General features: G+C 38.3%; 1 protein-coding gene and 1 long non-coding RNA gene across 2 annotated transcripts; both read left to right on the forward strand.

Annotated features, from left to right (window-relative positions):
• Positions 1 to 10,057: 10,057 nt before the first annotated feature.
• LOC112567579 lies at positions 10,058 to 11,555 on the forward strand. The gene is made up of 4 exons (XM_025244275.1): positions 10,058 to 10,083; positions 10,476 to 10,796; positions 11,127 to 11,276; positions 11,509 to 11,555. The coding sequence occupies exons 1-4, from the start codon at positions 10,068 to 10,070 to the stop codon at positions 11,553 to 11,555; spliced, it is 534 nt and encodes a 177-aa protein (XP_025100060.1). The 5' UTR covers positions 10,058 to 10,067.
• Positions 11,556 to 12,744: 1,189 nt separating this feature from the next.
• Positions 12,745 to 13,542, forward strand: LOC112568755. Its single transcript, XR_003100172.1, has 2 exons — positions 12,745 to 13,101; positions 13,255 to 13,542. It is a non-coding gene; the product is annotated as an uncharacterized LOC112568755 (long non-coding RNA).
• The last annotated feature ends 3,791 nt before the right edge of the window (positions 13,543 to 17,333 follow it).

The following is a 17,333-nucleotide window of genomic DNA, read 5'->3' on the forward strand; positions in this document are numbered from 1 at the left end:
GCTTTTCACACGTCAGTGGTTTAAGTTCAAAGTTCAAAACTCTTTCCTCAGTCTCGGTCTTGTCCAGCCCTGGTATGGTTATCTGACTGTCTTTAAAGTGTAGAGATTTATCTCTACCCTTCTCCACTAAGCCACCCCACTGAGTCCTTTCATCTTCTCTCTTCTTCTCTTATTCGTCTCACGTACAACTATTCAAGTAACATCGCACCACTTTGTCCAGTCTGCTAGTTATCCGACTGGTCATAACTGTGACAGATTTTATCGCTACCTGTGGGCCTGTCCACCTATAGCACTCCATCGCAAGTCCTTTCAAATCGTTTCTCTTCTCTCATCTTACAGACGCAACTAAGAAGTAAACCGAAACTGACTACATGCTTGCTGCTTAAAAATAGTAGAAAAGCGGTTTTCACAAAGAACTCATTACGAACAGAGGCGTTAGAACCCAGAAGTGTCAAAGAATGGCTTATTTAAATTAAATCTTTTTCGAGAATTTTCCGTCAGATTTGATTAAATAACTTATAAGTAAGAACTACTTTTTGTCAGAAAAAGTTACGTCTGTTTTTCAATTGCAGGCTAGCATCATACACATATGGATACTTTGCATGCGCCCAAATCAGACCTAGCACTTATGAGTAGTAGGGATTTCAAACACTTCGTGTAAAAGGTTTTATGAAGTGCACCCCCCCCCCCCAAAAACTGTATCAGAACAAGAAATCTGTAGCACCTTGCTCTGGTCTTATTTTGCTGTGTGGTCTAAACTCAGCTATTCACAGCTTTCCAGCATCTAGACCACCCTGATAGCAGCTACTTTGTTCCCATCCAAAGTCACACCTCACAGCGAGTCACAGGTGGGCGGGCAATGAGAGAGTCTGTCAAGAGAGAGTCTTGCTGGACACTAACAATGCAAAGTTGTAAATCCATGGTGTCAGCTCCCAGACACAGTCCAGGGATCAACACTGCGTGGTGTCCAGCATAGGGTTAGGTGAAAACAAGAGAATATACAGTATATAGGACTGTAGGTCTTAATATCGCATTATCAGGCTCTTAATAACCAATTTCAAATATTCTGTCAATGGTTGCATAACAACAAGCTATCAATTTCAACTGTAGACAAACAGATGACTTTAGATAATAAAGATAAACATTACAATTGGCAACTAAATTAAGTCGTAATACACCAATTCGAGCAGAAATTTAATAATTATATAAGAAGTTAAATATTACACGGACCATGAGTCACAACAGTAAGTACGATCTATGAGGCCATCAGTGTCAGTAATATGATATGCTATAAACTTCAAATGGCTCTCCTTGCATGTTTGTCTGCTAAAGACTTTAATATTTTCTTATTAACTAAGAACGTGTTCGTGACATTAGCTAGTTAACTTCCTTTTTCGGGTTGAAAGTTCGTAAGTGTAAACAATACTGAGCATAAAACTGTTTTCATAACTAAGAGAAATTCGCCGTAGCAAATTCAAGTTCAGTGTTGCTGTCCCTGATACTCACCTGCATGTTTTCAATGCATAAAGTGTGGAAACTCTTCTAAAGTAGGATAAAAGAAAGAAAGCGTGAGCGTTGGTATTTTGTTAGTGGAATGTGGTCCATCTCATCGTAGGGCGTCCGCCACTGAGTCCCATCCACCAACCCGCCACTCGGGGGATGTCTTCCTCCGCGCCCTCCGCCCCTTCTTTCCCGCCTGGTTAGCTGGTCACTTCAAGTGCGCCCTGTAATAAATGGTTTGCTGTACTACATCACTACATGAACTGGCAAACTCGGTGGTGAAGTCAACCTACAAGTCTGAGGAAAAGTGCCTTTTCACCTTTGGTCTTTGCCTTCCTTTGCCTTCCACCAACTCGCCCCTCTCAGGCGCCCCTCCCGCCCCTCTCCCCCCTCTACTACTTGCCTCCGGTTAGCTGTGGTCACTGCAGGTGCGCCTGGATAATGCGATAATTGGGTTTCCTTCATAACATGTATCTGAGAAACTAGCCGTGGTGATCAGTCTACAAGCAGAGGAAAAGTGTCGCTCCTAGCTAATTTCATTTGTTAAATATATTTTTCCATAAAATTATTCATCTTAAAAAAAAACAACAAAAAAAATGCAGGCTCCATTTTTTCCGCCCCCTCGGTCGCCTGCGCCCTAGGCAGTTGCCTAGTTCGCTAAATAGGTAGAACCGGGCCTGATATACAGCAGCCGACCATATGCGTATGGTTCCTGCTCCTATTCTCTCTGCCGCTTTCCGATGCAGAATGGCATTAACAACTTTAGTGTGATTGTATTCCCTGGGAGAAAAACAAACAGGAATGCTGGTAATATTACTGTAGGTGAGTTGAGTTATTAATCCAATAGTTAAGAATAGTCATGGCAACATCTCAATTATAGAAATGTTTGATGAGAAGTGTATGCTCTCTAACCCATCCGCTTAATCTTTTGATGTGCTATGCTATTACATACTTTTTGTTGTATTGTTGTTGCTTTTGTAGGTATTAACCTCTGGGAATTACAGTCCCACTTACCTTTGAAGGTCATAGGTTTCAAGGTATATGCATTGATTTTGATTGAGAGGTTGGGTGTTGGAATGTTAGAAGGCACGGCTAGCACCTTTGATAGGTTAAGCTTATTGCGTGGATGTTTTCACACTAGTGCATACACCCATCGAGAGTTCTTGTCTGATACTCAGCTCTCACTGTACCTTCAAGTTGTCAGAATGTCGGTGATGAGAAACATCCGCGATAATAAAACGGGTAGGAATAGACACCTTATATATTAAACATGTATTATTATTTTCATGTGGCAAACATACTTTCTCTAGCTGACCAAGTGCTTTTTCAAAGTCGGCGTTCCCTAGATATTAAATTAAACTATTTTATTATTATTTTTTTTTAAAGCAAGGCTCTGCAGCCGCCAAGCATCAACTGCTCAATGTCTATGTTCCATTTGTGATGGAGAATGGGACTTGTTCTGTACCTGTAAACCTTCAGACATTGGATTACCGCAGGACGACTAATTGATATTACGCGTGGTCAGAGACTTATACAAGTAATTTTGGAAGTGGATACTTGTTTTTTAAAAGAGGAACTTGACCAGAAACTGATGATAGGAACTTCTGTCAAATGTGTAGTGGACTGGGCACACAAGACACTGATGATTAAAACACCAGTTTTACACTTCGTATTGCATGTAAGATATGTACTGTGAGAAATATTTCTATTAGGCCACCTAGCAACACCTCGTAATGGCATGTTGGCAACTATTACTGTATTAAAAATAATGGGAACATATATGTACCATAGCGAATGTTCAGACTTCTATGTGTCATGTAGTAGTGCATACTGAATGAATATAAACTCTGATTTGAAAAATGTCTTTTTTCACATGCAGTCAATGCATTATGTATCTTGTGTGTGCCTGAGCAAACACACTTGTGCTTGTCTGTGCTGCAGTATGAGTTAGAAGGTATTTAAATGAGTTGTCTGTCGTGAGGCGCATTGTGCAATGTAAAGAGATCTCACCCAAGAATGGTGTGCAAGCTCATCGCTCACCACCAATATGGAATGTTTTCTAATTCAGATCCCCTTGCAAGAGATGGATAATTTTGTCATTAAGTTCTAGAGATAGTCTTTATAAGACGAATTTTTCATCGCCGACAAAATAAATTAGGTGCTTACTTTTGAACCCAGCTTCAATGACAATTTTTGTTGATTAAGTGCTAGATGGCCAGATTGCAGTCATCATTACCGGACCAGATGTGTTTGATATCAACCCATACACAAGTTCAAAGTATCAGTTTTGATATGTAAGGAATCAGTGGTCAGCCCCTTATGTGAACTACACCTGGACTGGTTGCCCCAAGTGGTAAACCCAATGTCTCCTATTTGCACTGCTCGTCCTTCCCTAAAAACAACACCAGCTATTTGTAAATGTACTTGTTCAGCTGAATCCCATTATCACAGTAGCAAGGACGGTAAACCACACAGTCGAACTGAATTGTAAGTTTTTGAGTAATGAAATTTTATATTACATTTATTGTTTGATTTAAAATTAAAACTATCAGACAGAAATGTTTCCTATCATATAATCACTATTGCTCTCTCTTTTGTTCTAATTCTTTTTTCTTACTACATGTAATGCATTTTACATTAGCTGGCTATAACAATGCAAGCTTATGCCCATGTATTTGTCTTTGTATATATTTACTCTCTCTCTCTGTATAAATGTATGTGCATGTGTGGAAAGGTTTATGTGAATTTGTGATAACCCATTTCAACATTCCACTATAAATTATAACTTAAAACATACAACACTCTTTATCATTAGTTTTATTGTTTCTGTCATTAAAATGGTGAAACAAACTTTGACAGAGAAACAATTTTATCATCTATGCTTTCCTCTTGTTTTTGTTACAAAAGGTTTAATTTTTTTTGCAGATCCACCAGGCAAAGCACCATGATCAGTACAGAGCCATCTCTCAATCCCCAGTCAACCACTATATAAGGGAGACAACTCACTCTAACCTGCACGGTCCATGGCGGTAAAAAACAGTAAAACGCAACTCGTGTCACCTTCACTTGTTCCACATATGATAGACATGGGCGACATCATAGGGAAGAACTGAAGTCACAGTAGTTTGACGTTTTTCTCTGTTCTCATCTGACAACGGGGGAACTGTAGCTGTTAGTGTATTTGCCATGTGGAAATGAAACACAACTTGGTACACACAGACAGCTGAGTGGGGACCCTCATTGTTTATAGTGAGTATACAAAGTGTATTCTTTTTAAACATGTTTGGAACCATTTATGTGTTTATGGTTAGGAGATTATGTTCAAGTGCATGTGTATAAAATAATACAGATATACATATTGTTTTTACAGAACATATCATTAGTGCATACATACGATTCTTATTAAATGGGATATCGTATAAAAAGAAAAGCATCTCCTTAAATAAAGATAATTGTCATTTGTACATGGGACATACATTAGTTTCCATAAATATGAGAATGAATAGTAATTTTTTGATATTGTGATTGGTTTTTTTTCTTTACAAAAAAAATATTTTATAATAGCTACTGAGCAATGAGGAACAGATCTATTAGCTGGTACACGATCACACGGTTTTAGTCGGGATCTAAAGGCTCATTTTTTTTCTCAGGGATATCTCGTCTTTTTATCATCGACAGCACGCTGCATACACATTACAACATAAGCCTCCGACGATTAATTTATTTGTAACGTTCGTCAATAGCGCGGGGCCCTAGGCAGATGCCTCGTCCGCCTGCCCCTAAGCACGGCCCTGCCTTCTCCATTAAGTGGCACTCGGCGTTCCAGTTCAAGCCTCAGGTGACTAGAGACACACCAAAGGGACCCTTTGCTGACACTCGGGCAAGTCACGAAGACAAGCGGAAGTGATCGAGCCTATTAATCATTTTTGAACATTTAATTTAATGGCTATAGGCCTGAGGGCATTTTTAGCCATGACATCCCAGTTATAAAAAACACAATGACAATTTTATCAGCATGCAAGAGAGGTGGAAAGTGATGCGAACAGGCGGGAGATGTGTGATGCGATCTTAAAAGGACAAAAGTTGAGACAGGACATGACCTCTGTGCAGTGATGATGACCCGTATGTGTAGCTTTTTTATATCCGACATTCCATGCCGCGTCGACCATTCTTAGGCAAGTTGATTAACGTGATCGGTGTACACCCTTCCCCCCCTCTATTTTCCCCCACGTTTAGCGTGCAACTAGTCCAAGGTACAGGTGACACGGTTCAGTCTTTGTTTTGACCTGTGCACTACAGACTTAAAGGATTATTATATGTCCATCTCCAAGGGAAACACCGCCGATTATTTGAAGTATTCTTAATAAAGTGAGTGAAAGAAAGCAATTAAACAACTGTTACTTATACAAGTGGATAGTCATGAATAGTTTATGATCGTATATAACTAATGTAGAGCTTTTTATATGATTTTTACTTTAAACTGGCGGTCTTATGTCCTCGCACTTCGCACTTCCACTATTTCGGGAATTTCAATATTATAGATGAAAATTTTATTTTTCTTGTGTTCAGCCCCTCCATCTGCTCTAGAAATTTTTTTTTTCCGTTGTGGACACAATAGGAAACCTTCGCTTATATCCTTCAGTGCGGCAGCAGCACTCTGGTACCGTGTTGTCATAGCAATCAGTCAGGTCGACCGGAAAGCTATTTACAGCTGGCCTTCTCAGCAATAGTCACAGCTCGGGTAGTAACTTGACTTTCTTACAATCTCTCGAGAGAAGATAACGGGAAAAAATAGTTTGAAGTGCAGGCGCCAGCATACGGATTACACAGAAAACAGGCAGCCAGTCGATGATGCCACTTTTGTCCTAGAAGTCTACTGTGAGTATCCTTGCCGCTTGTAATTCTGTACGTAACGTACAGTTGTGGTATTTACCTTTAGATGAGATAGAAAACACAATAGATTTTTTGATATATAAGAAAATTAACTATATATATAAAAAAATTCATATCGCACAAAAAACTGACTAATGTTTTGCAAGACATTTTAAAGACACATAGAAACTATAGTCTCTTCTGTAAGATACAATTTTTTTTTCGTTACACCACTTTTTTTTTTCGAAAGTCTTTTTTTAAAAAAAAAAAACCTCTCCATATTCCAGTTGCTGTCTCTCTTGAAAAAAAGAGCTCATAGACATCCAGCACACTAATATCTGCTTTACGTTTACGATACTACTAATTAAATATTTCTCTGTTAATATATTAGACATATACTGTCAAAAACATTACTACTGAAAAAGGTTCTTTAAGCCATGAGAGAAACATACAAATTGATTCTGAAGCAAAGATTTTATTAAGACGCGCGGGAAGAGGCTATTTATCTGCCTTTGGTGGAAAACATAAAGAAAAATATGGACACAATCAGCTTAGTTTTCACATAGAATTTGTAATTATGTATTCGTTTGAGGTTGCTGATGGGCATGTTTTGTTACCTTTACGTTGATGTCTTTGATCTAGCGATAATTAACGAGATAAAGATGTACTTGAAATTGCAGGCGGTCCCTAATACACCTTTAAATAAATAACTTCTGATAGACATTGCAGACTTAGTAAGGAAGCAAAATTTTGTATCAGGAATTAACGATGTTTGACGAAAGTCACTTCAGTGAGACTTACAGTATCTATTTTTTATGAAGAGGTTAAACAGAAAATGATGGGAATATTAATCGCTTTTCAGAGAGAATGTTTGTTTTAAAATCGCTTTCGAAGAACAATGTCAGGCGAAGAAGATTTGCTAATAATTATGACCTCACAATTACTTTTTCATTTTGCTTTTTATAAACCCTGATATCTTTCTTATATCTTTTTTTAGACAATCTTCTAAGACTTTTAAATGTTTTTTAGTGTGCTTTCACAGATCAAAAGCTTTTAAGTTATACTACTAGATAGCCTACCCACATATTTGTATAAAAGATAGTTGTGTGATTGTTTTCTTTTCTTTTTTTGTTTAGATGACCTATAGTCAGCTTTACATACTTCTCTGATGGAAGCAACTGTGTAAAGAGAATCTAATAAGTCTGTTATGTGGTTATACCACACTTTGTATTGTTGGCGAAGACGAGCTTCATATCAAACTGTACAGCTGACAGAACCAGCACCTGCATCATTCAGTGGCTGAATTCCAAACAATAGACGTGTATCTCCAACACAGTGAGCTTGTGATCATGTCTACTAACCACACCATCCACAACGGTGACTACAACTGTACAGTGATCACAGAACAAGTAGACAAAGACAGTCGCTGCCTCTGATGTCATCTGCCATACTGGCTGTTGTTGTTGCTGTAAGTATAGAGATGGGAGAAATTTGTTGCTTAGTGATAATTTCCTATAAATTTGAAGTTAAAGTTTTCCATTTGAGTCTCGCTCAGACATTTGAGTGATATGAAGATTTCTTAAGGTTAAAGGATCAGGCTGGCCTTAACTACAACCTTCCGTGCACTGGATATAGTCAACTGTTCCTGTTCCCTTTGCTACTCACACTAATCTTGATACCATTCTGCTCTACTATGAAAGTAGTTGTCAGGGCTTCTGCTTACAGTACGCATTAAAAGTTCGGAGGACCCCTTCAATTTTCGTCAATGGGGTCCCAGGGGAACCCTTCAAATTTGGGTGAGAAACAGATACAAAATTGGGTAGGTTGTATCGTCTGACATCGTAGACCAACCTATTGTGTCGTCTGCTGCAAGGCGAGAGTAACTCCTTTGCACTGAGTTTTGTTTTCCCTTACCAAGAAGAGTTCACTAAAGGCCCGATATCTTCCCACCTGGGGGGAAATGAGTGATATCGTCCGTGCAAGGAAGGTAGGAGTACACGAGGTGTGGACGTGCCATCGGGCCAGTCGTCTTCAATTACTACCCGGACAAAAGGCCGGGGTGGACTCGCATCACAGCACTGTGCGTCTGACTAGCTCGCTCATGGCAATGATCGTCTCATCACCAGTACTGCGACCAATGCACCTAAGGTAGGGAAAGGTCTCACCCAGAATAGCGTTTGATGCGAAACGACCGTTGATTCCCTATCTGAACATTCTAATCCAAATCTCGTCGGGTTACTGATCATATAAGACTACATGACTGTAACTTCTCACAAACAAACAAATGAATTTATAAAGAGAGCAGAATAAAACAGCGCAAATGACACACAATAAAAACAACTGAATTGATCGCATAATGTCGGGTTAGATAAGAGAAGAAAGACAACAGTGGGGCACTATGTTGCAGTCGTGAATTGTTGGCCATTTGTAAAAGTTAAAAGAATCTGGACTCAAACCGAGTGTAACTTTAGTCAGTCATCAGAGATGAACTGAAAGTATTAAATATTATTATCCTCTTATGAGTAAAGAAAGATGTAAGGAAGACAGTATGTTCAGATAGAAGCCGTTTGCGCCATCACTTTTCTTAGACCCTACATCAAGTACTAGTCGGTGAGAAAGGTGAGGTTTTTATTGCTAAATATAGTTTGCAACTGAACTCTTTTCATTTATTTGCTAACAGTTCAAACGACCTTCGAGCCCCTTCATCTCATGATTTACGTTAACATAACATCGTCAGAAAATCCACTGAATGTCACTGAGCTGTGGGCGCCACGTCATGCGAGGTTCGCTTTCTACTTGCACCAGTTTTTTTATCCACTTTTTATACCTTAGCAACGTGCCACTCTCTATGTTGATATTTCTTACAACTCTAGTTCTCACTTATTAATTGCCATGTACGGTCCGAGAACTTCTCTCTTGAATGATGGCATCTGAGGCATCCATACTTCAATACATCCTCTCCCCCATCCACCACCATTGGTGCTCACCATATTTACTTATTTCAGAGATGTCGTTGAACAGCGTGGTTAAATTCATTGCTTTAGAACGGAAAAGAAAGTGAGCACCCAAGTAAAGTGAGCATAAGCTATCACAGATGCTTGCACAGACTTATGGCACAGAAATCTCGCGTTTCTGACTAGACATTAACAGTGCTTGGTGTGCTGAAAGGGAGTTGAACAAAGTGTGTTGATTTGTTGATTATTTTTTTTCACATTGTAAAGGACCCTTAGAGTTAGCTGGGACCCCTTAGAAATCTGAAGAAGGGGTCCCTGGGACCCCAAATTTAGCCTTAAGCAGAAGCTCTGAGTGTAATACCAAACGAATTTCACGACCGTACTTATAATGACATACATACATTTTCATTTACGTGACTAAACAGTATATTTGTTCGTGTCTGCAGACTCACCTCGTGTGCTACTTTTAGCATTAAATAACGTGACACCACGGTTGTGAATATTTTCAGAGAAATCCCGTGTGACATGAAGTGTCTTTGTAACGTCGACCTATTCCAAGCATTCGACTTGTAAATACAGCAAGACCTGAAGCAGTTTCTAAACCAGAGTCTGCCTACAGGTGACAATCTATTGCAGATGAGACAAGGGAGTCCTATTTACCATGCAGCAAGTCTCGTTGTGAAGCATCGCATTCTACAGATGTGATGTCTAAACAGCATCTTGAGAGACAGCCAGAGCCGCATGTTAGCTGTGTCATGTAAGTCTAATTAGCAGATAAAATAATGACAATTAATTTAATTATTTTATGAGGTTAGGGCGGATGTCTGTATTAAAGCTTCTAGAATTATAGACGAAAATAAATGTGTGCTTTATAGTGAATACTGTTACAAGCACTAATATCTTATTATTTATTAAGTTAAAATGTTAAACACGGGCCCTGTAAACTGTTTATTCCTAAACAGAAATGGCATCCTCTCAGTAATGAGAAGTAAACAACTTTGCACAGTAGCAAAGAATTTTACGGTTTCAATGGAATTATGTCTCTTATTCTATCTGCAGCAATTTTTCATACACAAAATGCTGTAATTGATTGATTTCAATAAATATAAGCAACTAATATTATCCACAAAGACAACATGATATTATCAGGTGCTCCAAGGAAATCTTTTAGTGATGGACAGCCTCTGACCATCAGTGTGACTAACGGCAGAGGAGAGCTCCGAGTTCAAATGACGGCCTACCCCACACCTGTGATGAAGGTTTTGACATATTTAGGACCAAACGAGACATCAGGTGGACATCCTGTGAAAGAAAATATAATTATCGTCGAATGTTCTAGCAACTTCTTGGCTCCAGCTACAGTCACCTGCAGTATCAGCCTTGTCAACGTGACACACAATGAACAAGGCTTCTACAGAATTGCTTTCAGCAACAGTTTTGGTGAACTGACATTCACTTTCTTTGTCACACGTAAGTAAATTTTCTGCATAGAGATAGTATCATGGTCTCTCATCTCACTTAGCACAACACAGAACAGGACAGAGATCTTGTGTACTTAAAAGATAAACCTGTCTAGACACAAAAACTAATCTTCTTTACCTACTTGCTATTCAACAGTTTATGCATTAAGCTCTTAAATTTTAATCTGGATGATTTAAAGATGTGCATGCATGCTTATCAATATTCAAGAGTAAGTTTAAAATATTTGCATGTATTTTGTTGCAGTCGTGTTCAAAGTATCACCAACTTTAGGCAATATTTGGAAGCAGCCATAGTCTGAAAAGAATGGTTTGTTTACAGAAGTTATGTCAGAAGATGTCCATCAGACGAATACAGACCAGAATATCGTTGCTGTCGCCGTGCTGGCTGTGCTGTTCTCAGTCCTCCTAGTTGTCGTTGTCGTCTTCGTCATGTGGGTCTGGCGAAGGGGCTGGACATTACCGTGTGCTGGTAGTGGTTAACATTGTAGTAACTTCTTATCTACATATATCAATCATTTTTATTTTTCTGTTAATTTAGAATAATTTTAAAGGACATTCTTAAATTAAACAGACAGAACTTTCTAAGGGAACAAAAAATGGCATGAGTAGAGAAAGAAAAAAGCAACAACAAGAAAAAGAAAGACCGAGAAGAACACTTCTTTTTTTTAGATATATTTAGATATATTTCATTTTACTTCCAGATGTTTCCAATCATAGGACTACACAGCAAGACCAGAGGTCAGAATAAGCTTTCCCTAACAGATAATAGTGTTAGAAAATGTTAGTGTCTCTACGAAGTTCCATTGCAAAACGTTAATAAAATATAAAAGTGAAGCGCAATCCATGTACTTAACCCATTTTAAAAATTCTTTGTATAGCGTCAATCTAGGGTTACGTCATTTTATGGACTAGAAACCAGTTAGTGTCGTTAATTTTCTTGTCTTGAAAGGTTAAATGAAGAAATAAATCCAGCGCTAGCGAACAGGTACAATTTTACTCAGAACATTTTTTAATCTCAGATGACGATTACTGATTGCTCTGTGATTTTATCAATGGAAATTTTCATATCTGACATATAAAACTCTAATTAGAAATAAACAAAGTCATGTTATAAAACACAGTAGATACCAAACAAAATATTACTAGAGTACGATGCAATGAGTAAATTCTTAGTACATCTGAAATATTTTCTTGTAACTATTTTATACAGCTGAGAAGAATAAAGTAACTATTTTCTATCTGTTGTGTGTGTATATATATATAAACGTGTAGACCTTACATATCTATACACCGCTATAACAATGACAGTTGTATAGTTTATGACATTTACAAAGATAACACAATTTTACAGAAACATAGGTGTTTGGCTTATGTGTTATTATACTTGAGGGGTGACAGTCAGTAGACATTTGTTTTTCTTGACGGAGCAGTCCTTAATGAAGAGGTAATACATAAAATTAACCACTTTTAAAACCTTGAAAATTTTTAAATGATATTGATAAATCATCAAAAGTGATAACTTTGACTAAGCAGATTTCAATAAAAAAATCATTATTTATAATTATCACCTATACATTTTATGTTGACAGCCATTGCCTTTATTTCGTAAAACCTACCATATTTGTGTTTATTTTTGCTGTCACTTGTCAATAAAATTCAGGAATTTATGCTCTATGTAAATGCTTAAAACTACATTTGTAGGATATCATCAAATTTTAATGTTGTTTAATTGTTTAATAATAATGTATGCTCCTGGTTGTCATTAACTTTAGGGAACATACAGTCAATATATGCTATAAACTTTGTAATAAAGGGTTCTAACCCACTGCCAATTCCACGTTAATCTCACTTATCATTGCTAGTGATTAATTAGAAAAAAGCCCCTTAAACTTTCAGTCGTTGGGAATAAATTGTCAGAGGTAGCACTTTTGTGCGACAAATTTGTTTACCTTCTTAATGAAAGCAGATATCTATTCCCAACAGCTGTGTAAACAAATGGAAGTACTGAGAGCCACACTTATATGTCACTGGCATGCTTCTGGAGTCTGACATTATGTTAACGATGTCTCGCCTTTGTTAAAACAGTATTTCGACAACACTCTCGAGGAATAAGAGACTGATTTAATGATACACTTTTGGAAAAAAGATGTAACGGGATTCACTTATTATACTTTCTAACTTAGGAGGAGCGACTTCGCTGTATGATTCTTTACAAATGGAAGATGTGGGAAAGAGATCACAGTATGAAGAGGTGCAACGATACCAGAACGCTTCAACAACAGCACCATACGAAGGTATTGATAATTCTTTATACTTCAATCGTCCACATGATGGTACGCTACGTTTGAGACTTGATTTGTTTTGGATGTAAGATGCAAACAATCAATAAAAAATTCATAGTTTCTCAGATATGGTTCATGAAATGCTCTCGAAATGATTTGTTCCAGTTGTAAGCGACAATAAGCAAAAAGTGAGTGGCGACCGCACCTATGTGAATTAAGGAGATGTTCTCTTCCACAACATCTGACCATCTGGTCTTGGAGGAAGATTGATGATAGTGACGACATATTTGCTAATTATAAAAAAAGTATTTAACATTCAAGTAGATCTTGAAATAATCGGTAAAATAACCGATGATGAAAGACATCTTAAAGAAAAGTTCAGTTTGTGTTTATTTGTAAATCCATCTTCTTGGCTTACAAAACTTTGTAATAAACACACCATATGTCTATTAATATGTGCTTGTGTTCTTACCTGTTATTGGCGGGCCTTGTCAGCTGCCGCGTCTGTCCATGTGCTCTCCCCTCCCATTGATTAGTACCCTAGAAGAGACAATGACTGACTCTTCTCACTATTTAGCTTCTCGAATTTTTTCAGCCATTTCAAAGATCTTTCTACCCACAGTCTAAAAGGTTTTTAACAAATCTTACCACGACGTATAACTGTCGGCGCATGTGGCGCGCACCAGCTTTTTCTTTGTGAGTGTGTGTTTGGAATTTGGTTTTGACAGGTTTTTTCCCCAAATAAGGACGTGTTTAGAAACGTTCAGCTTAGAGCTTACAGGTATATTGTACATTTAGGGTGAAGTGATATCAGCGATTTGTTGTATAAAACCCCTAATGTGCCTGTTGATCCGTTAGAATTCATTAGATGATGCTACGTCCTAGTGCACAGCTTAAAGAGAAAGAGAGGAGGATGCCGAGGCATCACAATGTGATAACCGATAACCATTCGGTTATGCAGCAATGTCCATCACATCGCCATACTCTTTGCCTTCAGTGCACCAAGCAGCATCTCTCGAAAGAGCGCTATTTCACTTTTGCCTTCAGCGCCTTCAAATTTCATTGTATGATCCTGGTCCTCATGACCCCTTAGAAGGTGATTTGAAGTCATTTTGTTTATTATCATTTTAGCATTTTGTTTTTTCTTACCCTCGCACAAGAGTTATTAACAGTGGTTTTTTTTCAGATAACCAGAAGCGGAAAACCCCAGCCTTCTTGAGCCATAGCAAAAAGCTTGAAATAAACAAACACCACACCTTTCTAGGAAGAAGCAGCATTCAATCCCCCACACCTAGTTCCTAGGCAATTGCCGTGTCTCTATGAGAACTATGTTTATTTAAACAAATCGGGTATTCCATGTAACCGAAGTAAAACAAATGAGATATTACAGTTAACGTGTGCACATTTTGTCATTTGTTATGATATTTACAAGAGTACACATTTAGGGCTAAGTTTCTTCTTAATGTGCTCAACACGCTGCTTATTATTAAATGACAGACCACAGACTGCTCCTACGACGTACCCCGTTCTCGACAACACTACACACACGACTAAATGCTATCTGGGGAAGGGTTCATGAACTCTTGAGTGATAAAGACAAGTTATAAAATTATGAAGACAACAACTACATAATACTCGAAAAAAGGATATTAATAACATACTTGTTGGGCGAATACAAAATTAAAAACTTGTTCTCTTAAGTCTTTTCTTCATCATCGTCGTTGGTTACTGTTTGAAAAAAATGTGCGACGAGACTAGGTTAACTCCGTACACCTGAGCATTTATTGGATCATATAAAATAAAAAGTAGGGCATGGGTCTTTGTCAGTAACATCAATGTTCAGTTAACTTCCTTGTTTAAGAGCAAACCTGTCAGGTCAGTACACACAGTCAAGCTCACGGAAAATCCTTGAGTAGTTAGTAGGAGAGGGACACAAACAGAGATATAATATATCTCCGATTATTTCACTTACTGGTCTGAGAACATTTTACACAAAGTTTACCAAAATAATGAAGAACCGCTTGGTGGTGTGGTCCTTGCTTTTCATATTAGTGAGTTTAACCGAAGGTAAGACAGTAACACAATTTAGTTGCCTTTTTCAGTGTGTGTAAACTTAACCGCCTGTATATATTACTAACATTGCCCGCAAAAAGGATATTTTCAGCTAGAGACGCGTAACTACTGAACGATTTGCTTTCAGTCTCTTGATAGACACAATTGAACTTAGTAGCTTTGATCCGAGATACCTGAATGCAAACGCAGGTTATGTCAATCAAGCTTTGCAACAATATTATGAAGCAAATAACATAAGGATTAAACTATCTCGACCAAATTAGAGGCATCTGGTGAAATGTTCCTGCTTTCATTTGATATAGTAGAATGTTATACAAAGACAAAACAAATACCTGTTTCGAAGGTGGATCTGTTGAAAGTGACTTCCTATGCCTTATGTAGTTAATGAGCAAACGCAGTAACATGCAACATACAAACTGGAATGAAAGTATACGTACATACATCGAAACTGAAATTGAAAAGTATACAGCCACACACCATATACATCAAAAGTATTGGAATAAGATCTCACTGTCAAGTTGTGGTGGGGAAAGGTTATTTGAACGGTTGTGTTTTGAATGAACACCAAGGAGCAGCACAGCTAAGAGCAGAAGTCCCGTAGTGGTGTAGCACCACTGAACAGGACAGTAATCTACAAAACATCACGGAAGGCATGGTGGCACGTAACAAACCCATTATCGGGATTTTAGTCAAAGTTGTTTACATAGAGATTCAAAATGTAGCAGGGAAGCACATGGTCCATAAAACATAACATATTGCATTGTCCAGCATTTAGAAAGTATAGGAAAGACTGTAACAAACGTGCTACACAATGGTTTATTTTATGGAGGGCATCGTTTTATGGTTACAGCATAACTACCACAACCACTTGCATCCCCACAATCAGGAGGAGCATTTTATAAAAAAAAATATAACTAAGGAAAAAGAAGCAATTGTATAAAGTTTATATGCACAACCTACGGCCCGCGGGCCATATCCTGCCCGCGACGCGGTGCCATCCGGCCCGCGAATCTTCTGCCCACAGTGCAAGAAATCGGCATGTTAGTAATTAAAGAAGACCTTAAAAAAACGAAAAAAAAAAAAGGAAGAAGAAGTATTTATCCCCACGTAGGGGCATCTCTCAGTCTTTTTTTTGATAGACGAACATTTCGATTCAGTGCTCCGACTTGGTGTCTCTACGATGAGGCCGGACATTCAGAAGTTGGTTTCGGGAAAACAACTTCAAATATCCCAGTAATTACTACATAATTAATGGTAAGTACAACTTGTTTCTAATAAAAAATGGTATCTGCTCTATTTTTTTCCTTTTTGTATTTTTGCGGTGAAGTGGCCCGCGACACGGCTGTCCGAAATGGATATGGCCCGCAGGCCGAAAAATGTTGGGCATCACTGGTATAAACTATATAAAAACATACAAGAAATGTAACTAGTGAATGTTGAAATTATGGCAAATCATTTGATATTGGATAATAAATAAATCGCTGTGTTTCAGGCGATGAAATTTACAGAAGATACATTTTTTTATACCAACCAGAATCTGTTGTCTGAATGACAATAAGGTGCTGACTACTCCTGCAAACGCAAAGCGAAGCTTGAAAAGAAAGTAACATACAAATATTTGTCCGACAAGAAAAGCACACACACAGACACGTACACAGACCGAATCAGCCTATTTTTTTGACTGTTTATAATACCAAATGAAACGTTTATAGTGTTTAATGACAGCTTATGATCAAAGAAAAAGACAGACTTCATGCATTTGCAGTTGTTTTTTTTAGGCCCTTCGCCCCTCCTGGGGCATAGGCCATCGACGACAGTCTTAACTTTTTACGGGGTGGGGGTGCTAGCCCCACGCCCAACCCTCCTCCTTTTTAAGCCGGGCTTGGGACCGTCCTTGGCGGAGGGCAGCCAGCCCTGTAAACAGATGCCACGTGCAGAGAAAGAACAGCGTGCCCGAGACGAGAAATGAACTCAGGGCAGCCAACCTTCACTGTATTGGTGACAGACGCTAACAGCGCTAACCGTTGCGCCACCGGGCCGCCTTGAATTTGCAGTATGAGGTCACATTCATTTTCATGTATCTATATGAGGCCTACAGTAGTGGGCTCTGTTATGAAGCCATGACTTTATATACAAGTAGAAATATAAATTTATACTCTGAATTAAACGGA

This window comes from Pomacea canaliculata, linkage group LG7, assembly GCF_003073045.1.
Source record: "Pomacea canaliculata isolate SZHN2017 linkage group LG7, ASM307304v1, whole genome shotgun sequence".
Classification (NCBI taxonomy): domain Eukaryota; kingdom Metazoa; phylum Mollusca; class Gastropoda; order Architaenioglossa; family Ampullariidae; genus Pomacea; species Pomacea canaliculata.